At 40.7% G+C, this 21,614-nt stretch overlaps 1 protein-coding gene across 1 annotated transcript in view; it reads left to right on the top strand.

The window, feature by feature from the left end:
* CDC73 (cell division cycle 73) overlaps positions 1-21,614 on the top strand; it is a 113,347-nt gene that overhangs the window by 43,705 nt on the left and 48,028 nt on the right. Inside the window, exon 10 of the mRNA XM_079981521.1 lies at positions 7,828-7,892. Coding sequence (XP_079837647.1) covers positions 7,828-7,892 — 65 coding nt within the window. The remainder of the gene's footprint in view (positions 1-7,827; positions 7,893-21,614) is intronic.

The raw sequence follows: 21,614 nt of genomic DNA, 5'->3' as shown, positions 1-21,614 counted from the left end.
CACCATTCTATTTAAATGAACTATTTGAGAAGCATGCAATATATCTCCCTTACTTCCTTCTGCAAAGCATCAGCCTTCTTCCTTCTGTTTTTAAATACTTGATGCACATAGACTTAGGATAGTGTTCTGCTGCATAATTGAGCTAATATGTGTTGAATTGTGTGTGTGGTTGTTTTTTTTAAAAAAGACAGTTAAATAACATGAGTATTCTAAACAGTCTCTTGCTGATCATCTGTCTTGCTTTACTAGAGCAATAGCATCTTTATACCAATGGTATTTCTTAACAGGCACTTTAATATAGATGAAAAGGCAAAGGATGGAGGTCATGGCCAAACCATGGTTTGGTCCTTAATATCCAACTTGCTTCAATGCTATGATTTTCTTACATGCTTAGCAATAGCTTTGTTCCTTTCTATCTGCTTGGGTGTTGCAAAGAGAAAGGAACTCTGACTCTATTCTAATGTTGCTACAAGACAGTTTTTTGTGATTTTGGTATTTGGGGCAGGGTTCACCTAATGAACAACATCAATGGAAGCCTTGCACATAGCCTTCTACTTGTGCAGTGAGTTTTTCCTCCTTCTCCTCCCCCTCTTGTGCCCCTGAAATTGGCTGTGATGGGTTTGGGAGAATGCCCAGAACAGCATGCAAAGGGAGGGGAGGGGACTTGCCACATCTGGCAAGCTGATAAGCTCATTCACATGAAATGTTTGTAACTATGCAATCTTACGTACCACCTATAGTTTTTTTTTTTTTTTTAACTAACTGAGCTTTCTACAAACCATTTCCCTGTATTTGTACAAAGCTGATTTGTTGCAAGCCATGACCAAAAGTTCTAAATTTCCTACTCTCGTGTGATGGGGAGGTGCAGCCCACAAGCCCAAGGCTCACTGCAGCAAATTCTCATCACAACAAACCATGACCGCTTTTGATGACTGCATATGCCCAGTTGCAGTCTTTCTGTACATTTGGCCATGGTTTAATTTTGCTAATAGTAAAGCATGGTTTAAAAAAACCAAGTACAAGGGGAAATAAAACTAAAATTAAAGCAACTGAAAGTCCGCAAAATGATTTCTGATGATTATGGCTTTTAGTCAGCTGCCAAAGGCTATGTGGATAGTTCAGCTAGAGAGAACATACATTTTAGAACTTGTAAAACTTCATGACCTGTGTTCTACAACATTGCTCATTTGATAGCTATTGCTGTGTTGTGAAGATGATGGAAAAGAATTATGCACTTGGGGTGGGTCTACCACAGCTGCATTGGGATCATCTTAGTAGTTGGAGACAATAGCATACCAGTTGCCCTTTTCCCAGTTTGTTTGCATTCTTAAAGCCTTGGATAAAATATTGGAAAGCAACAGAGGAGGAATTACATTCAGTACTTAATGGAGCCAGTGCTATGGTTGAAAGCTTAGGAATGGGTCATAGACTAAGGTTACCAGACATCCCCGTTTCTACAAATCAATCCCCTGACAAAATCCATCTATTTAGTAGGAAGTTGAAAAGTGTCCCCGGATTCATTGAAAAAAAAAATCTGGTAACCTTATCATAGACACACTCTCTCTCTGTGCAACTCTTCCCCCTTTCCTGAAGCACATTATTCCAAATATGGAACTTTTGCTGTGATTAAGGGGTACCTCATTATTGACTTAAAATGTGGTTAGGCTGACCAGGTTCCTTCTAAGTTAGGGCTTACTAGACATATTCAAAGCCTGATTAGCCTTAACTATGTAGGGGTTTTTTAACATTAAAATGTGTGTAGACTGTCTCTTGGCCATTAGTATATCAAGATGCATTAAGACAAATGTTAAAAGAACAAGTGAAATAAAATTAACAGCACAGCAATAATAACTCAAAAAGAGTAAAAACCAGTTATACCCTCCCAAATGTTGTAAACTATCAAATGCTGAGCAGAAATTACTTTACCACCTGCTGAAAACTGAGTAATGAAGGGGCTAATCTAGTGTTCCCAGGCAGCAGGTTCCAGAAATAGGCTACTGCCACTAAAAAGGCATGTTCCATGTTCTCACCAACCTACCCTCTTTTCATAGATGGTACAACAGGGCCCCAGAAGAAGATTGAAAATTAATGGACTGGTTCCCTGTTCATAGAACTTTAGTGCTGAATTTCCCTTTACTGTAGCTAGTAATTTCCCTTTTCTGCACCGTGTAGGGTAACTTTTTGATTCTGAAGAGGAAAGCTGTAGGAAAGGCAAGCAACACCTTAGCTATGTTCAGTTCCATTATGCATGCCTAGGTCCACAGAGGCCTTTGAGTATTTATTTATTGATAAACTCCAGTTTCCAGGAAGAACTTAACTTGTGGTGAGTTTTCCTTTCCTTAATATAGGTCTAATCCTTCCATGGTTAGCTGAGTACAAAGATTGCCTCAGTTGTAAGGAAGATGAGTAGTCTGAATCTTCCAGGCACAGTGGTCTAGTGGATTATCTCAAATGGCATCTAGACAACAATTATTGGGGGCATCTGTTTCAGTATAGCAGAAAATTGTATCCCAGCTATTGAGGTTAATTGTATGAGTAACGCCAGAGAATTCCTCCAGTAGGTGCAAGCCTATTACTGATTTATAACTGATAAGCAGTTCCTGCCCTTATGTATCACTATTGACTTTTCCATTTACATTTTAATGCTTGCTAATGTGACCGCAGTTACAGTTTTATTCATGGTAACGCCTAATCTTTATTTTAAGGCAAGTCTGTATTTGTTGTGCGTATGCCTTCATGCATGCTTGTCTATAAGGCTGACTGATTTTGTCTACCGTACAGTGTACTGAATGAAGCTGTATATTAGCAGCATTTGTACGTAAAGGGGTTTTAGGAGGCAATTACTGGTAGTGGTAGAATATATACCCAGCAGAAAACAGGAGCACTTGAATCTATTTTGTACTGTGCAAGTCTAGCAGTTCATCTTGCGCTTACTAATCTGACATAAGCTCTGTGGTCTCTGGCAGAGAAGTCTTTCTCAGGCCTGCTACTTGAAATGCTTTGCAGAGACAGTGCTCCTGAAGGTAGGAGTCTATCAATTGATGAAGATGATCATCCAAATGTCATAGACCAAATGGAGCAAACAGCACACAGACCTAGTGGTGGGAGGAAAAAATCCTTAAATAAGAGACACGGGGGAATGATTAATGGACTTCAATGTCTGTACACTAATGCGCAAAGTATGGGAAATAGACAAGATGAGCTTGAGCTCTTGGTACAGCAAACTAAATATGACATCATAGGCATCACTGAAACCTGGTGGGATAAGTCCCACGATTGGAATGTAATAATGGAGGGATACAATCTATTTCAGAGAAACAGACCAGACAAGAAAGGAGGAGGAGTGGCGTTATATGTCAAGGATGTGTATACCTGTGAAGAGATCCAAGATTTAGAACCTCAAAGCCAAAGTGAGAGCATTTGGTTCAAAATTAAGGGAGAGAAGAATAACAGGGACCTCATTGTGGGAGTTTACTATAGATCCCCAAGCCAAACGGAGGACATAGATGATGCCTTCCTGGAACAGATGGCCAAGCATGCAAAAGGAAGGGAGATAGTAGTAATGGGGGACTTCAATTACCCGGATATTTGCTGGATGTCAAACTCAGCCAAAAGCATAAGGTCGAACAGATTCCTCACTGGCCTTGCAGACAACTTCATTGTCCAGAAAGTGGGAGAAGCAACAAGAGGAACAGCCATTTTAGATCTGGTCCTAACCAATGTTGATGACCTGGTTAGTGGGGTAGAAGTGGAAGGATCATTAGGCGCGAGTGATCATGCTCTTCTGAAGTTTACTATACAGCGGAAAGGAGCAGCCAAGCATACTAGGACTCAATTTCTTGACTTTAAGAAAGCCAACTTTATAAAACTTAGGGAAGTGCTGGGTGAGATCCCATGGACAGTAATACTAAAAGGAAAGGGAGTTCATGATGGCTGGGAGTTTGTTAAGAGGGAGATAGTAAAAGCACAACTTCAGGCAATACCAATGAGACGGAAACATGGAAGGTGCCTAAAGAAGCCAGGGTGGCTATCTAAAGAACTTTTAACTGAGTTAAGATTAAAAAAGGATGTGTACAAAAAATGGAAAAGGGGGGAAACCACCAAAGAGGAATTCAAACAAATAGCCAGCACGTGTAGACACAAAGTCAGAAAAGCTAAAGCACAGAATGAACTCAGGCTTGCTAGAGAGGTTAAAAGCAACAAAAAAGGCTTTTATGGGTATGTTCGTAGCAAAAGGAAGAACAAAGAAACAGTGGGGTAACTCAGAGGAGAAGATGGTGAAATGCAAACAGGGGACACAGAAAGGGCTGAACTCCTCAATGCCTTCTTTGCCTCAGTCTTCTCCGATAAAGAAAACAATGCCCGACCTGAAGAATTTGGAGCAAATGATTCAGCAGAGGAAACACGCCCAGAATAACTAAGGAGATAGTACAAGAATACTTGGCTAGTTTAGATGTATTCAAGTCTCCAGGGCCAGATGAACTGCATCCAAGAGTATTAAAAGAACTGGCAAATGTGATCTCAGAACCACTGGCAGTCATCTTTGAGAATTCCTGGAGAACAGGTGAAGTCCCGGCAGACTGGAGGAGGGCAAATGTTGTCCCTATTTTCAAAAAGGGGAAAAGAGAGGACCCAAATAATTACCGCCCAGTCAGTCTGACATCAATACCAGGGAAGATTCTGGAGCAGATCATTAAGCAAACAGTCTGTGAGCACCTAGAAAGGAATGCTGTGATGACCAATAGTCAGCATGGATTTCTGAAAAATAAGTCATGTCAGACTAACCTGATCTCATTTTTTGACAGAATTACAAGCCTGGTAGATGAAGGGAATGCAGTGGATGTAGCCTACCTTGATTTCAGCAAGGCATTTGACAAGGTGCCCCATGATATTCTTGTAAAGAAGCTGGTAAAATGCAGTCTTGACTATGCTACCACTCAGTGGATTTGTAACTGGCTGACTGACCAAACCCAAAGGGTGCTCATCAATGGTTCCTCTTCATCCTGGAGAAGAGTGACTAGTGGGGTGCCACAGGGTTCTGTCTTGGGTCCGGTCTTATTCAACATCTTTATCAATGACTTGGATGATGGACTCAAGGGCATCCTGATCAAATTTGCAGATGACACCAAACTGGGAGGGGTGGCTAACACCCCAGAGGACAGGATCACACTTCAAAACGACCTTGACACATTAGAGAACTGGGCCAAAACAAACGATGAATTTTAACAGGGAGAAATGTAAAATATTGCACTTGGGCAAAAAAAAAAATGAGAGGCACAAATACAAGATGGGTGACACCTGGCTTGAGAGCAGTACATGTGAAAAGGATCTAGGAGTCTTGGTTGACCACAAACTTGACATGAGCCAACAGTGTGACGCGGCAGCTAAAAAAGCCAATGCAAATCTGGGCTGCATCAATAGGAGTATAGCATCTAGATCAAGGGAAGTAATAGTGCCACTGTATTCTGCTCTGGTCAGACCTCACCTGGAGTACTGTGTCCAGTTCTGGGCACCACAGTTCAAGAAGGACACTGACAAACTGGAACGTGTCCAGAGGAGGGCAACCAGAATGGTCAAAGGCCTGGAAACGATGCCTTATGAGGAACGGCTAAGGGAGCTGGGCATGTTTAGCCTGGAGAAGAGAAGGTTAAGGGGTGATATGATAGCCATGTTCAAATATATAAAAGGATGTCACATAGAGGAGGGAGAAAGGTTGTTTTCTGCTGCTCCAGAGAAGCGGACACGGAGCAATGGTTCCAAACTACAAGAAAGAAGATTCCACCTAAACATTAGGAAGAACTTCCTGACAGTAAGAGCTGTTCGACAGTGGAATTTGCTGCCGAGGAGTGTGGTGGAGTCTCCTTCTTTGGAGGTCTTTAAGCAGAGGCTTGACAACCATATGTCAGGAGTGCTCTGATGGTGTTTCCTGCTTGGCAGGGGGTTGGACTCGATGGCCCTTGTGGTCTCTTCCAACTCTATGATTCTATGAGATATCAAGGATTGAATCAGAGATCTTCTGCATACAAGGCGTCCTATTGCACCTTCACTAAGTGTATTCTCTCAGATAAATTACACACACATGTACACACACAAATCCTATATCAAGTTTCTTTGACAAGTCACTGTTTTAGTTCCTTACCTATATTTAGATGCTGAAACCATAACTCCCAGTAATGCTTTCAATATGTAAATGACACATATGATGCTCCATTCTGATTTTTTTTGTTAGCACTTTCTTTTACAGTGGTACCTTGGGTTACATACGCTTCAGGTTACAGACTCCACTAACCCAGAAATAGTGCTTCAGGTTAAGAACTTTGCTTCAGGATGAGAACAGAAATTGTGTTCCGGCAGCGCGACAGCAGCGGGAGGCCCCATTAGCTAAAGTGGTGCTTCAGGTTAAGAACAGTTTCAGGTTAAGAACAGACCTCCAGAACGAATTAAGTACTTAACCCAAGGTACCACTGTATTGAGATTAAAAAGCAAAACAGTTTCTTTACTAAGAAAAGCAAACAGTTCGGCAACCTTTTATAAATTATGCTCATGAGGCAACTTTCATGTTTATTTACCTTGCATAATGGAGAGGTCAGTAAGCTATGCTGATGTCCTCTCCTCTCCAGTCAAGTTTAGACATAACTCCAGTTCCCTGCAAATCATGATGTGTAGACATTAAGATAAACAGATCCTTCATTTGCATTCTGCAACCATAGAATGCTTGTACTAAAGCGCTAGATTATTTTAGCATTGTGCTGTTGAAGTCTGTTAAGGTCAAAATGTCCTTTATTTGTCACAGCTGGTAGCCATCTAAAACCTGCGCCTTCAAGAAATACAGACAAAACCTTAAGTTGAATTTTCTTCCCTGTTCACTGAGCTGTAAAAATAGCAATGGGCATCAGTATGGTGTATCTTGTTGGATATGTGGGAGAAATTTTCTGTCCTCTTAATTTGGGTTTACATAAGCAGACATGTTCATCCAATAAATGCATGGCTAGGGATTACTTTGAACAGTTACTGATGGGTTTAAGGAAGAGTAACAAAGTTAAATGCACTAGCATCCATACAGCTGGAAAATGTTATGCCTCAGTCTAGATAAAGGGCATCCTGAGCTGCTGTAGTTACTATCCGTAGTATCTATTTACATATGGCTGTAGGCTGCATGTTGCTCCTGAGCTGGCTAGAATTCAAAGGGTATATATATATTTCTAACTTGCATGGTTAGAAAGACATTGTATAGAACAATGATAGGGGAAATGATAATGGAATGAAAAGACCAGTAAAAAACAAATCAATCCATTATTTATGTGTTTGAGGGTAACTTATCTTAACCTTACAGTCCCTGCTCAATTGAAATCTACATATAGCATTGGAAAGTTAAATGCAACTCTTAGAGTCTAAGCCTTAGATCTATGGGGTCTTTCCACAGCATCCTAAGTACTGAGCAAAATACAGCCTGATTTAATCTGGATTTTGTTGTTTAGTCGTGTCCGACTCTTCGTGACCCCATGGGCCAGAGCCCGCCAGGCACTCCTGTCTTTGAATCTGGAATAGAAATACAAATAAATTAGTAGGAGGACCCAGTATTACTTTGGTTATTCCAAGTGGTTCAGCGTTCTTTAATGTGAAGAAATCTGAGATACTGTACCATTTGAAAGGCCATTCTAATACACATAAAATGTTACTATCTCCTGAATTTTGTTTACATAACCAGTTTTTCCCATTAGGAATGGTTCATAACTGAAGAAACTTAGCTAATGTCTTTTGTTTTGCCACCTGACTACTCTAAAGTTGGCATATGAAATGACTTACAAGAGTGTTCTTATTTCATAGAGACGGAAGGTTTCAAGATTGACACCATGGGCACCTACCACGGAATGACTTTGAAGTCTGTAACAGTAAGTTTGAAAATTTATCTATCTATTGTGTGTAGAAATGGTCAGAAGACATCTCTATTAGCTTCCTTCCCTGAGAGGAGGCTATGTTGCATGGCAGGGAGGAAAAGCTTATTCCTAGGTAGCATCACATGTGTGTGTATGTTGAATTCCTCCTCCTTGGATGCAGGTGAAGACTGTAGATATTTCAGATGCCCCCCCCCCAACAGAAGCTATAACAGTATGATTTTGATATATACTTTGTCCTACTTCAAAGGTCAAAGTTTAATAATTTCAGTTTTGTATAAAAGAGGAGGAAGAGCACCCCTTCCAAGCGTCTCGATAGTATATTTTCATGCAGATAGTTTCTCAAAACAGCTGAATGCGGAGCATCTTTAAAATGGAGTTTCATCCTGTGCTTGTCTTAAATTGTCTGCTTTTATGCAAGTGGATTGAGCGCTCGCAAACAAATGCTGTTTTGATCTGCCTGCAAGTAGGACAGATGCTACAGAACTAGTATAGAAGCCTCATTAAAGACTTTTGCCATCTGTATGCCTATATAAATCTGATGAATAGATGGCACTAAACTGTCTCAAAAATCTGTGCACCTACTTCTAGTTTGCTCTCCTAATTTGAACATAAAATAATGCCTGGAATGTAAACGTCTCAAAGCCAATTAGAGCTAACTTGTTTAAACTTTCCTCCTATCTAATAAAATGTTTCCTTTAAGTTTTTACTATCACTTTTCAGTCTTTAAATGTGTTGGTCTCTGGTTCAATCTGTAGACTTGCTTTAAAGCAGGTATTTGGTTAGAGGCTAAATCTGCATATTGCGAGGAATGCCAATAGAAGCATTCATAGGTGTCACTAATAAGCAGAAGGCTTACTATGACAGCCGTTGCTGCCCTTTGATCCACCAGAGGTCTCCACTAACATTAGAGGATGGGATGTGCTTTTCTCAGATTTCCTGCAGTTGCCCCTGTGCCACCCTCCAAGTTGCCTATTTTTCATGAGGGTGTCAGTGCACTTTCAGGACGCTTCTGCAAGTAAGAAACAGCAACAAAACATGTAGATTGTTTTGATGCATTCATATAATCATTGAGCCCATGGGTTGCTGCAAAGGTCATAGAACTCCATTTCTTAACCATTGTTGCATGCTATATATGTCATCCGGATAGTTCCAGTTTTCTTAGCCACCCTGCAAATAAGTCTCTGGAACTTGCTGGTCTTCCAATATATTTACTAATCCATGCAAGGCTCTGTTATACTTCTGTTTGTCAATATAGTAGAAAAAGAAACACTTTATAAAGCTTCTCTGTCTGTTTGGCCACAAGGGAATTCTTTTTTTTTCTCTTTTTTTTTTAAGCAAAGGCGTATTTACAAACTATTTTATATGGTGTGCTTGCAGCCAAAGTCAAATGTGGTGATCTGAGTCACACAACAAACTGAATTCGTGTTCCCTAAGTGCTACCCTTCCCAAAATCTTTAATTCCATAAAAGCATCACATGAGGATACTGCTAATTGTGCTGTAGCTCGCAGATTCTGTTAAAGGAGAGGGGTGTCCCAGTGTGAACACGTTATCCTTGTGCAGGAAAGGGATGAAGGAAGGCCACAGGTTGAGACCACTTCAGCTTTTCTACCACAAACCTAAATGGAGCAAATTGTCTCAACTAGGAGAAAAGGTTGTGGTGCTTTGTGTTCATCCCTGGAGGGCAGTTTGGCACACAGCTGAACCAGTGAAGGAATGCATATCAATTTACCATTGGTAGCAATAGCTGCAGTATTCTGGTGTTCCTCTCTTTAAAGCAGCAAAAAAAATTTACTTTCCTTTGTACCTCCTTCCCTTAGTTTGCTGTGTTGTTCCACTCCTGATTTAATTTTTTATAAGTTTATGTGAAAATTGGAATGCTCTTAGTTTGGGCAGTTGGAAGATGAAGGCAAGATGGGTTATCATTAACTCGAGCTTCAAATTCATTATAATGAAGAATTTTCTAACTGTTTCATAAAAGTAAGTGTCTGAATTTCATCTACTGCCTTATTATCAATGGTGAGCTCATAGAGAACTCTTTAGAACGTCGACAGAACAGATGGTGAAGGGCTTTTCTGAAGTAATGTCAGTGAGGATTTTCTTGTTTGTTGCTGGAATAGTTTTTAATTGGCATCCTTAGTTGATACAGAATGAATGGGCATTTTAAATTCTTTTTTGTTGCTGAATGGCAGCTTGCATTATTTGTGGAAGTTGTTAGACATGCATTTCTCCTTCCATGTTTGGTAAGGAGTCATCTTAGTTTCCTCTATTTCTTTATTTCCTGAAGAATGTCATTTGTGGTTGTGTAGCAGAACACAGTACATTTCAAAATGCTAGGTAATCTTGTGCAATCTTTATTCTGTAATGCTGTCTAAAGTGATGTCTTATTCCTCGTATCTCATCTTTTTGTAGCTTTAACTTCTATTGATTCAAATATAGAATAGCTGTTCATTTGCTTTGGAGTGGTTTTTTTTTAAAAAAAAAAAGTTGAGAAAACTATGATGTTTCACAAAACATGGAAGTCAATTTGAAGATAGGTTTTCTCCATGCTGCATGGGAACAAAAGATTTCTTTTTGACATTGATTTCTATTTCTAGTTAATCCTTACAAAAAGTGTCCTGGGTTGGGCCACATATTTGCTTTCTTATAGATAAGAAATGTAAGTAAGTAAGTAAGTAAGAGAAATAAGAGAGTCCAGGGACCATGTATTAAATGTGTGGCTAATTCTGGGGCCATGATACTGGGTCTCCCAAGACTCATTCTGGCACATGAGAGAATCAATTTGATGTATTTGAAATTCTTTCTATTTTGTGTTCCAAACAGCGTGTTTCTCTCTCTCTGAGGGACATGTGACTATATTGGGTTGCCCTGAAGATAGAAATTCTAAGATGGGGCATCCAGTGACATCTAGCTGTAGCTTAATAAGAGCTTCTTGACCTTAACTGCTTGACCTTTACAATCCTTAATGAAAAGGAATTGTTTTTTAAAAAAAGATTCAGATAATTTTCAAATGGTCTGATTTAGCATTTTATTTAGTAAGCTGATTTACATGCTGTATAAATATTGTACCAGTTTATCCAATGACCAAAAATAGATGAACTGAAAACAATTCAACAAAGTCAGTGGATTTTAAATATATTACAGCAAATTTAAATGTTAACTTGGAAAATTATTTTTTCATCATTTATTGTAAATATTTTAAGATGTGACAAATATTTATACCCCACCCATCTGGCTAGGTTTCCCCAGCCACTCTGGGTGGCTTCCAACAAAATATTAAAATATTAAAATTTAATATTAATTAAACATTAAAAGCCTCCCTAAACAGATGTCTTCTAAAAGTCTGGCAGTTGTTTTTCTGTTTGACATCTGGTGGAAGGGCATACCACAGGGCGGGTGCCACTACCAAGAAAGCCCTCTGCCTGGTTCCCTGTAACTTGGCTTCTCGCAGCGAGGGAACCGCCAGAAGGCCCTCAGCACTGGACCTCAGTGTTCGGCAGAACGCTGCTTTGGAAATAATACCTGTTGCCAGAAATCACAGATGGCAAAAGTGCTGCACTCAGGCTTTGTTTGCTGATTTCCCATGGGCATCTTCTGGTTGGCTAATGTGAGAGCATTAGACTACAGGTGGTGACCATTTTGTGTGCATTCAATTGATGTGCGACCACCGATGCAGACATCATTTTCAGCCCCGGAAGGGGGCGGAACGGGCTTATGTGTGACTTCTGACACACACATTGACCCAGAACACAACCCCGGCGCAAACGGGGAGTTGCCTGGGCCTTTGGTCGGACCCAGCAGGGCTCTTCTTAAGATCTTGTGAGAGAATTGATCCAGATGCCAGCTAACTCAGATCTCCTCTCAATGGATTGTATGAGTAAACTGGGGGAAGGTAAATATGATTACAGAACACTCTCCAATCTTTTCCAAGTTCTTTTGCAAGAAGAAGGATAGAACTATCCTGAGGTGATACTCAGTACAAGGTGAGCATTAATGTGTTTCAGCCACAGACACACTCCATGTGGTAACGCAACAGCAAGGTCATTAGAAATATGGACCAATTAATACTTACTGACCATAGGCTTTGTTGAGTTTGAGGCTGATATATCTGGGCAGCCTATCAGCAGCATACAAATTCTAGCTGGGGGAACTTGCAAAGCATGCTTTGATAAACCCAGGGAAAAATTAGCATGTATTTTATGTTTAATTTAAAAAGAGAGAGTTAAGCTGCTTTATTAACATCAGTGGTACATATGCTGCCATAAATTATTTTGAAGAAGGCAAGGCATTAAATAAAGCCTTCTGGCAATTTATCTCTACAACAAAGCAGAACTGACAGATTTTGGACATAACAATCCTTTCATCTCTTCATGAGTGTGTTACATAGGTCCACTCCCCCCTTTTCACCCCCTTTTATGGACAGAATTTTGTAAATTCCAGAGTTGACATTGTTGTAGTTTTACAGCATCTTTTGTCCTCTGCAAATATCCTACTTCTTTGTTAAGCTGCATAAAACAGGTGTAGATAAACCATTCCCTCTAATAGTGAACTCAGATAGTGAGGGCTGACTGAATTATAGCCAAAAGGGGCTAAGAAACAAAAGGGAAGTACTATCATATTTAGGGAAACCCAGGATTTTCCGAAGGTGAATTTTAAAAAAATAAGTCAAGGTGTGGAAAGCAATAAAGATTGTCTGAAGAGAACCAAAGGTACTTAGTAGCCAGGAATGCTGAGTATCAGGTGGGAAAAGAATGGAAAACGAGGGAGAAGGCAAGGGAAATAGCCTGTTCAAAGCTGGTATAGTTAGCAGGCTAGAACATTGAACATGAGCCCTGTTCACAGCAACATGTTATTGTGGCTTCCACTTTTGCATAACTAAAAACAGAAAAAACAGCCCTACTTTTGAGTTGAAGTGATGGTCTGGAAAAAGTGTAGGACTGTAGCTGAAACCTGGATACAAGTTTCATGTGTAACTTGCGTAATCAGTCTTTTCTCTTTTTTCCTTGAGGAAGTAAGCAGATAATGAAAAAGCAAGCACCCTGTTAAAATTGCTTCCACCTTTCCATTTTGAAATAGTTATTCAAGCCACCAACCTGTATGCTCAGCACTTGCTGTTATTTATTATTCAGTCTAAATGCTGAAGAGGTCACTCCAATGCATAATTTAAGGTCTCTTTTACAGAGTTTCAAAATGCAAAATAATCTTTAAGGTGTCTAGTTACTGTTCTTTGTTTTGATGCCATTGGGTCATGCAGCACAGTACTAAAGGTAAAGGTACCCCTGCCCGTACGGGCCAGTCTTGCCAGACTCTAGGGTTGTGCGCTCATCTCACTCTATAGGCCGAGAGCCAGCACTGTCCGCAGACACTTCCGGGTCACGTGGCCAGCGTGACAAGCTGCATCTGGCGAGCCAGCACAGCACACGGAACGCCGTTTACCTTCCCGCTGGTAAGCGGTCCCTATTTATCTACTTGCACCCGGGGGTGCTTTTGAACTGCTAGGTTGGCAGGCGCTGGGACCGAACGACAGGAGCGCACCCCACTGCGGGGATTCGAACCGCCAACCATGTGATCGGCAAGTCCTAGGCACTGAGGTTTTACCCACAGCGCCACCCGCGTCCCGCAGCACAGTACTACTAAATTGCAAAACAACATTTTGCAGGTAAGCTGATCGAAGTTACTGTGGGCAGATTGTTGTGGTCAATAGCCAGTTGCTTTTTAGAAATATCTGGGATGAAAACACCAACAGTGTGCTGTGGCACAAATATAAAGGTTCCAGATATAACACCAAGCCATTTTAAATGTTTTAATCATTTTAAGATATTCTTATTGGATGGTATTCAGCCAGATGTACTTAATATTGTGAACATTTCAAATCCATTTTTGTTTTTAATGAAGTGCGTTGCTGCTTTGTTTGCTAGATTCCTTTGGGAGAAAGGGCAGAATTTACTAGTTTGTGCCACTTGGTGTGCTTTCTTCAAGTTATCCCATTTTGTGGAACTCTGAGCCTGGTAGTACTACCACTACTTTGTTCCTTACCCAGGTGAGGAACAACCACCTTTTGAATAAACCACAGAACCAAGGAGACTATTTCCAAGTCCAGATTTAGGGACCCAGCGTTTATTGTAGCTGTTGCAGTAGGACAGAGCTCACTCAACTCAACGTGCCAGTTGAGAAGGTCTGCCCTGAGGCACTTCAGACCAAAAGCTTATATAGTAGTTCAAACACAGCAAGCAAAGAGTCATAAAACATCTTCACATATGTCAGGAAAGGTTACAGGTCACGAGAAGTAAAGCGCACGTGGATCCATACTGGTATCTTCACCTTGGAGTGGCCCCTACGTGCCCAGACCATTTGACCATTTTAGGCCTTGGATGTCCGGCATTACCCTGGCAACCTAGCCTTCAGTGAGGGAAGAACATCATAAAATCCTCTTCTTGGGTCTCAGATAGCTTCAAGGATAACTGATTTACACTCTGGTGCTAAAACATTCTGCCATTTGTACCACTTTCAGGGATAGATAAGGAAAGATGGAATGTAGCGTAGGAGGGGAACATTCGCAAATGCAGAACCCACAAAAATCAAGCTTAATACATTCTAAAAGGTTAAATACAATTACAGTGAAACATTGAAACATTATTCAAATAATAAAAATATACACCCGGGGTCTTTAATTCTTATATTAGTACTTGGCTTAACTAACCAGCCACTTGTTGGACAGGTAATTACTATGTGATGCTGTGTTGGCCAGACTGTTACAAAATTAATTAGGAAGTTCAAAGTTTATGGGTGTATCTTATTCCCAGGAAAAGGAACAACAGCCTTTGGACAAACTAAAATTATATGGCACTAATGTCAAATGCAGGGGACGCGGGTGGCGCTGTGGGTAAAACCTCAGCGCCTAGGACTTGCCGATCGCATGGTCGGCAGTTCGAATCCCCGCGGCGGGGTGTGCTCCCGTCGCTCGGTCCCAGCACCTGCCAACCTAGCAGTTTGAAAGCACCCCCGGGTGCAAGTAGATAAATAGGGACCGCTTACCAGCGGGAAGGTAAACGGCGTTTCCGTGTGCTGCGCTGGCTCGCCAGATGCAGCTTGTCACGCTGGCCACGTGACCCGGAAGTGTCTGCGGACAGCGCTGGCTCCCGGCCTATAGAGTGAGATGAGCGCACAACCCCAGAGTCTGTCAAGACTGGCCCGTACGGGCAGGGGTACCTTTACCTTTTACTAATGTCAAATGCATGAGATTACTTGTCAAGGCTCTGAAGCTAGTATTGTTCCCTGTACTGTGTTAATGTATACTTGATTTCCTTTCATTTATGAGTACTAAAATCTGGGTCTTTAACTCAGTCTACTCTAGTCATCATTCTAAGTTTTTTCACACCCCTCCTTACTTCCTCCCCCCACAAAAAAACCTAGAAAGTCCCAAAACGCTTCAACCCTATTGTTTCAGTATTGAAAATTTGGCTACACCATAGACCTGCAATATTATAAGCCTGGTAGTTTCATTTTCAACTTTTTCCTGATTACCGTGGTTTCGTTCAGGTGCAATGCCAAACCATGTGTTACATTGTTGTTTAATTAATAATCCGTACTAGCCAGATAATGGTTTACTGGTTAGGAGAGAGTTGAAAATATATTTGTGAATGAAATATCTAAGTTTGGGAAAGCTGATAGAGGAAAGGTGTGTGCATGAGAAGGAGAGAACACAGCTGCTTGGAAGAGAGACAAGTTCACTTAAGGCATCTTCTGGGGGATCTTATGTGGAGGATCTGAAGGTTTATAGGAGTGCTTGCTCTTTGCCTTTCCTTATTCTCTAGTTGTATATTACAGACTCACACAAGTCTGCAATGTGTGTTCATCCAAAGCAGTGGTTCTCAACCTTGGGTGATCCCTAGCTCACAGGACCAGTGGTCAGGGATGATGGGAGTTGTAGGCCAAAAACATCTGGGGACCCAAGGTTGAGAACGGCTGATCTAAAGAAAACCAAACCCAGACAGTGCTGGTCTATGAATTTCCCCTTGCTTGAACAACAATTGTAACTATGGGAAGTTTGCTGTGGTTAACCAGTTACTCTTCACCAGCAAGATTATGCACATCTGGGGTCAATACCTCACTGTTCACCTATTTAAAATATATGTAACTATGTAACTCTTATTCAGCTCATCGCTGTCTTGTTTTTCTGAAGCACATCTTGTTCCTTTTTTAAAAAGAGTGCTCATCTTGGTTGACAAAACAAAACCAGTGTATATGTCTTTAAGCTGAGGTGTGAGTTTAGATATACACACTCAGTACTTCAAATAGTTTGCCCTTTCTTTCAGAAATGTCCCACAATCTGAAACATTTAAAGGGAATTTCTGAAAGAATGGAGAAGGAATTTGACTCCTTCCTTCCATCCCTCCCATTTTGCTCTGACATTCATCACTTTGCAGTTGTTTACATGGTCTTTGCCACTCATTCATTCAGTTTAGAGAGGTTCTTTTGGAGCTCTTCACGATCTCTCTTTGTTTTAATGACCCTGAGCAATATAGTATTGTCAGCCAACTTGGCCACCTCACTGGTCACCCCAAAATCTAGTTCATTCATGAACATGTTCAAAAGCACAGGTCCCAACCTGGATCTTTGTGGGAGTTGACTTTTTACATCTTTCTCTTCAGAGAACTATTCATTTATTCACCATCTGTTTCTTCTACTTAACCAATTCCTGGTCTGCAAGAGGACTTCTCCTTTTATTCCATGACTTCTAAACTGAGGAGTCTTTTATGAGGTACCTTGTTCAAAGGTTTTTGAAAGCCCAGGTACAATAAGTCAGCTGGATCACTTCTGTCTTATATGCTTGTTGACACTCAGATATCTCTCAAATAGGTTCATGAAACAGGACTTGCTCTTGCAGAAGCCATATGCTGGGTCTGCTTCAGGTAGCAGCCCTAGCAAGCTCACCTAGCAGCCAAGTAGCACAAGCAAGTAGCTCATCCATACTTCCTCAAATGCTCTCCTCTTGCTACTGGTCTCCTGACACCTCAGACAGTACACTATATGCATCTCACAACCCAAGGCTGGTGGTCCAGCTCAGTGAGCAGACACAATATTTATTAACTGGCTGGGGCTTGGAGCAGGTCAGTCATACCCAGTCTGCTGCCACAATGCTCCATTCTAGCACTGTTCAGCTTCCTTGCCTTGCAGGTACTTACAACAGCAAGGTTCTCCCTACATCAGTTATCAACACAAGCATGCAGAGAGTGCCCCACCAGAACGTATGAAACCTCACAAAGTTTTATATTACTAGACTTTAAACAATTTAAATCCCATGTTAACAGGTTGCTCTGTAGCAGTGGACTGCTGGTGCCCCTGAGTTACTGAATCAGAGCAATTTTTAAGCTGTCTTTTCAGTTTGTTCCATGGCTCTTTTGATGTGAACATGACTCCGATAGAGATTTCATATTGGAAATGGGGTATGTACATGACTTTGATTAAAATTCTAGGCAGGGAACAGAAGCACAATAAAGAAGCTGAACCATTTTAGTGGAAAGCATGTAACACTATAAGCAAACCTCCTTTCTCCTCCAGATGTTGAAATTTAGGTAACATTTATCCATTATGGTTCTGTCTAGGTAGTGTGCAGCCTGTATACTAAAGTTGCTTTGCATTCTTGCTGGGGAACTGTGAATTCATGTATTGTGTCTGTAATGGCCAAGGTTCGTAAAAAGTGTTTTGATTTCAGATTTATGCATTCTTCCCCCTCCCCCATTTCTGCTGCAGCAATGGATTCAGAAAATAAACCACTGCAGTCATTTCAGTATGAATGACAGAACATGTTTTAAGGAACAAATAAGAATGGAAAATGTGATGGTTTCATGTGTTTTGTTCCTACCTAATGAGAAAACACTTCCTATAAGCCAATTTATAAGCCGCTAGTTATATTTAAGCTTTCTCTTACCTTGATTGTGATTCCTGACTTTAATGGAATTCAGAGACACCAGCTTTGTTTGTAACAACAGCCCCCACAATTAAATCATGACTGAAAATAATGCTAGACCTCTATGTATATTTGAAAGCAGATTGTGAAAGGTGGTTCACCATTAACTGAAGTGCCTGGATTCTTAAAAAAAGTAGTTATAATAACTACACTGTTACTACTTTGCCTTTTAAACTGCAAGAAATGCAGAAGTTTTGGATTGAGCTGTAGGGTTTTGAAGATGCATATTGATGGATTCCTACTGAGATAATGGTGGATTATTTAAATAAGTATGTTGAAAATTCTATACTGCTGTATATTTTTAAAGAGTTCAAAGTGGTGTCCAGAAAGAAAGCATATAACAAAAACATATAACAAAAGTATTATTATACATAGTAATATAAAATTCACAATAGTAAATAGGTATTGTGGTCCTGAGCCGTTAAAGGCTTTATAGCTCAAAACCAGCACTTCAAATTGGGCCCCAAAACTAATTGGCAGCCAGTGCAGTTGAGCCAGGATTGGTGTAAAACAGGCATGGCCAACTCCCAAGAGACTGTGATCTACTCCCAGTATATATATTTTAAAAAAACTGGCAGTGATCTACCCATTGCCATTGGAGGGAGGAGGAGTGTGCATGGGGTGGATGGATTGCCCAGAGTTGTTGAGCTTTTTTGAGGCTTTTTTGCCCATAGCATTTTGTACACGATAAGGATCTACCAGGACCAACCAGGGATCTACTGGTTGGACATCCCTGGTGTAAAATTTTCTAACAGTCTTGTCCCAGTGAGCAACTTGGCTGCCAAATTGCGCATCAGCTGAAGTTTCCAAACTCTCTTCAGAGACAGCCCTATGCATAATGTGTTGCAGTAATCTAACCTAGATGTTATCGGACCATAAACGACAGATATTAGGCTATCCCTCTCCAGATACAGGCAGAGCTGGGCTACCAGCCAAAGCTGATGGAAGGCATTCTGCACCATTGAGGCCACCTGAGCCTCAAGTGACAGCAAAAGAACAAGCCACCTCCTATCCCACTGGTCTAGGGAACCACCCACTAACAGTGCTTCATTCTTATCTGGATTTAGCTACAGTTTGTTGGCTCTCATCTAGTCCATTACCAAGGCTAGAAAATGATCCAGCACATCCACTGCCACACCTACAGGTGTAAAGGAGAAGGAGAGCTGTGTGTCACCAACATACTGCTGGCAATTACTGAAATCCCATTAAAATTGGCCTTTGTTAATTCATCTGCTGCCAGTTAAACATATATTCCTATAAAATGGGGTAGGGGTAGGCTTTTTTTCTAATTATCCAGCATGATTGTTGATACCATGCTCATTTCATTCATGCCTGGATGTTCGTTATTTGCTTTTTCCTTTAAGAAACGTTGCATTTTCCTATCTGGTGTAGGAGGTCCTGTACGCTTTTACACTTTTTCCATTCATCGCTCTAGCCAAGACGTTTCTTGTTACCAAGAAGCTCTTTGAAAGATCTGGGAAAGTGTTGCTCTTGAATTTCCCTTATTTTGTGGTGCCTTTAATTGAAAGGCTTTAGGAGCCAACTGAAGCTATAAGCTGTGAGCCTTTTCCTTTTCTGAGTTTAACGGGTTTCTATTTTAAAGGTTGCATAGTTGCTAAGTTGATAAGACTTAACTTCCACAGTAGCCTGAGGGGAATGGTTAATATGCAGCAATTTTGAGTTACAGATCAGTTAACTCCTAAAGTCAACTATGGCCCTACCATCATTCAGATAGTGTTATCGTAAAGCTGTCAGATTTTAAATACTTAGGAGAGAGCTCTTATAACTGTTGCCATGGTGATAGCATGAAGGCAACATGGTAGTTTCATCTATATCAGTGTTTAGCCAGATCCTTTTATAGTCATTTAGCTGTGAAAGGATGGTACCATTCTGCAGTCAGGTTACATCTCTTTAAGCTGTGCCACGATAAATTGGGGCAGCAATTAACATTACCCCCTGCAAATGAAAATGTACTTCAACATTAGGTATATTGAGTCTAGTGTGTTCCTGCCTCTCTTTTAGTTTGGTATTCATTGACTGATTTTCTATGTAGATTTGCTTTGGAATTATCCATTCACCTGCTATTATGCTTTCATGTCAGTTTCCTTCTCTAGTATTACCTCTGCTCAGGGTATTGCTAAGTGTGCCTGCAATCAGGGAAATTGCAAAGCGATTTGAGACTTTGACATGGAAATGGACTTCCACCCCTTTCTATGCTTCTTTATGCCCCCTTACCTGATTGGGCAAACACACAGACCTATTAAAATATATTATAAATGTCAAGAAATCATGCTATTTTACCCTGTTAGTTTAACCCATCATAGACCACACTTCTATAGCCCATTAATCTCCGTAGACAGAGTGCTTCACTAACTTTATAGTTACATTCACACCAGTGAATCAGAGCATCATTCCCCTTTTTACAGTGAACATATGGATGAGGTTGCACTTGGAGTGCTCTGCTTCACTGGTTTTCGTAGTTTAATAATTGGTTTAAAAATACATGTGACATTGGCTTTTATGTGCCGTCTCCCAACATCCATTCTAAATTTGGGCAGAGTTTCTGTAATATTATTACAGACTTAACCCATAGTCCTGTGAAAAACACCACACAAAAAATAGACAGATGTAGAATGCTGCCTTAAGTGGATTGGTCCGTCTTTACCCAGTATGGTCTATTAATGCTGACAGTGCCTCTTGAAGGTCTCAGACCGAAGTCTTTCCCAGCCCTGCTACTTATTTCCTGATTTATTTATTTTTGTGATTATACTTGTGATTGCAATTGTCTGTATATAAGTGAAGTATGGATAAGAGACATTCTAGATTTGACTTATTCAGGAAAGCTATCACAATCCTCCAACTTATGTGTGTACTTGTTTTACTCCTTGTGTTAGTTAGCTAACACAAGTTAGTTAGTTAGTTAGTTAGTTAGTTAGTTAGATAGATTAGATAGATAGATAGATAGATAGATAGATAGATAGATAAGTTTAGCTAGGTGGTTTGAAACTATGGGCTAGAACATCGTAAGTTTTGGAGATCTTCCTTGAATAATTGCTTATGTTGGGGCATTAATGCATGCCAAGTACAATATGGCCTATATTATATAAAGAAGCCTTCAGCAGATATACCTTGGATTATGTAATTTATATAAGTATTAAGTATTCTACATTAGGTGGTGGGAGTATATTCTGTGAAGAAGATTTGGTTCTTTGTTCTTCTTTCACTCTGGCCGGTGACCTCATTTCTTTTCCTGGTTCCTACTTTTTGTCTTCTGCCTATTTACCCACCTCTTGCCCTATGTTCAACCTCTGTGTTTGTGTTAGCTCCTTGTTGACTGTTGGTGCCTCTGTTTTAAATCCTGCCAAACTTTTCTATCTCTGCCTCTTCTCTTAACTATTACTATTTCCCCAAATCTCTCTGTTGCTTGTTATTCCTGTTGGATGCCATCTTTCCTTATAATATTGTGAATGTGTGATGGTTGGCAGCCATTCAGAACAGCAGGGCAATGGGAAAGATTTCTTTGGGGGGCAGCAGGTCAGAGCTTGACCTCATCCAAAATACAGTGAGCAAAATTATCCTAGTGTATCCAATAAAAAGGGACGCGGGTGGCGCTGTGGGTAAAACCTCAGCGCCTAGGACTTGCCAATTGTCAGGTCGGCGGTTCAAATCCCCACGGCAGGGTGCGCTCCCATTGCTCGGTCCCAGCGCCTGCCAACCTAGCAGTTCAAAAGCACCCCTGGGTGCAAGT

Source organism: Podarcis cretensis, assembly GCF_951804945.1.
Source record: "Podarcis cretensis genome assembly, chromosome: 6".
NCBI lineage: Eukaryota > Metazoa > Chordata > Lepidosauria > Squamata > Lacertidae > Podarcis > Podarcis cretensis.
This window is presented reverse-complemented; position numbering and strand designations above follow the sequence as displayed.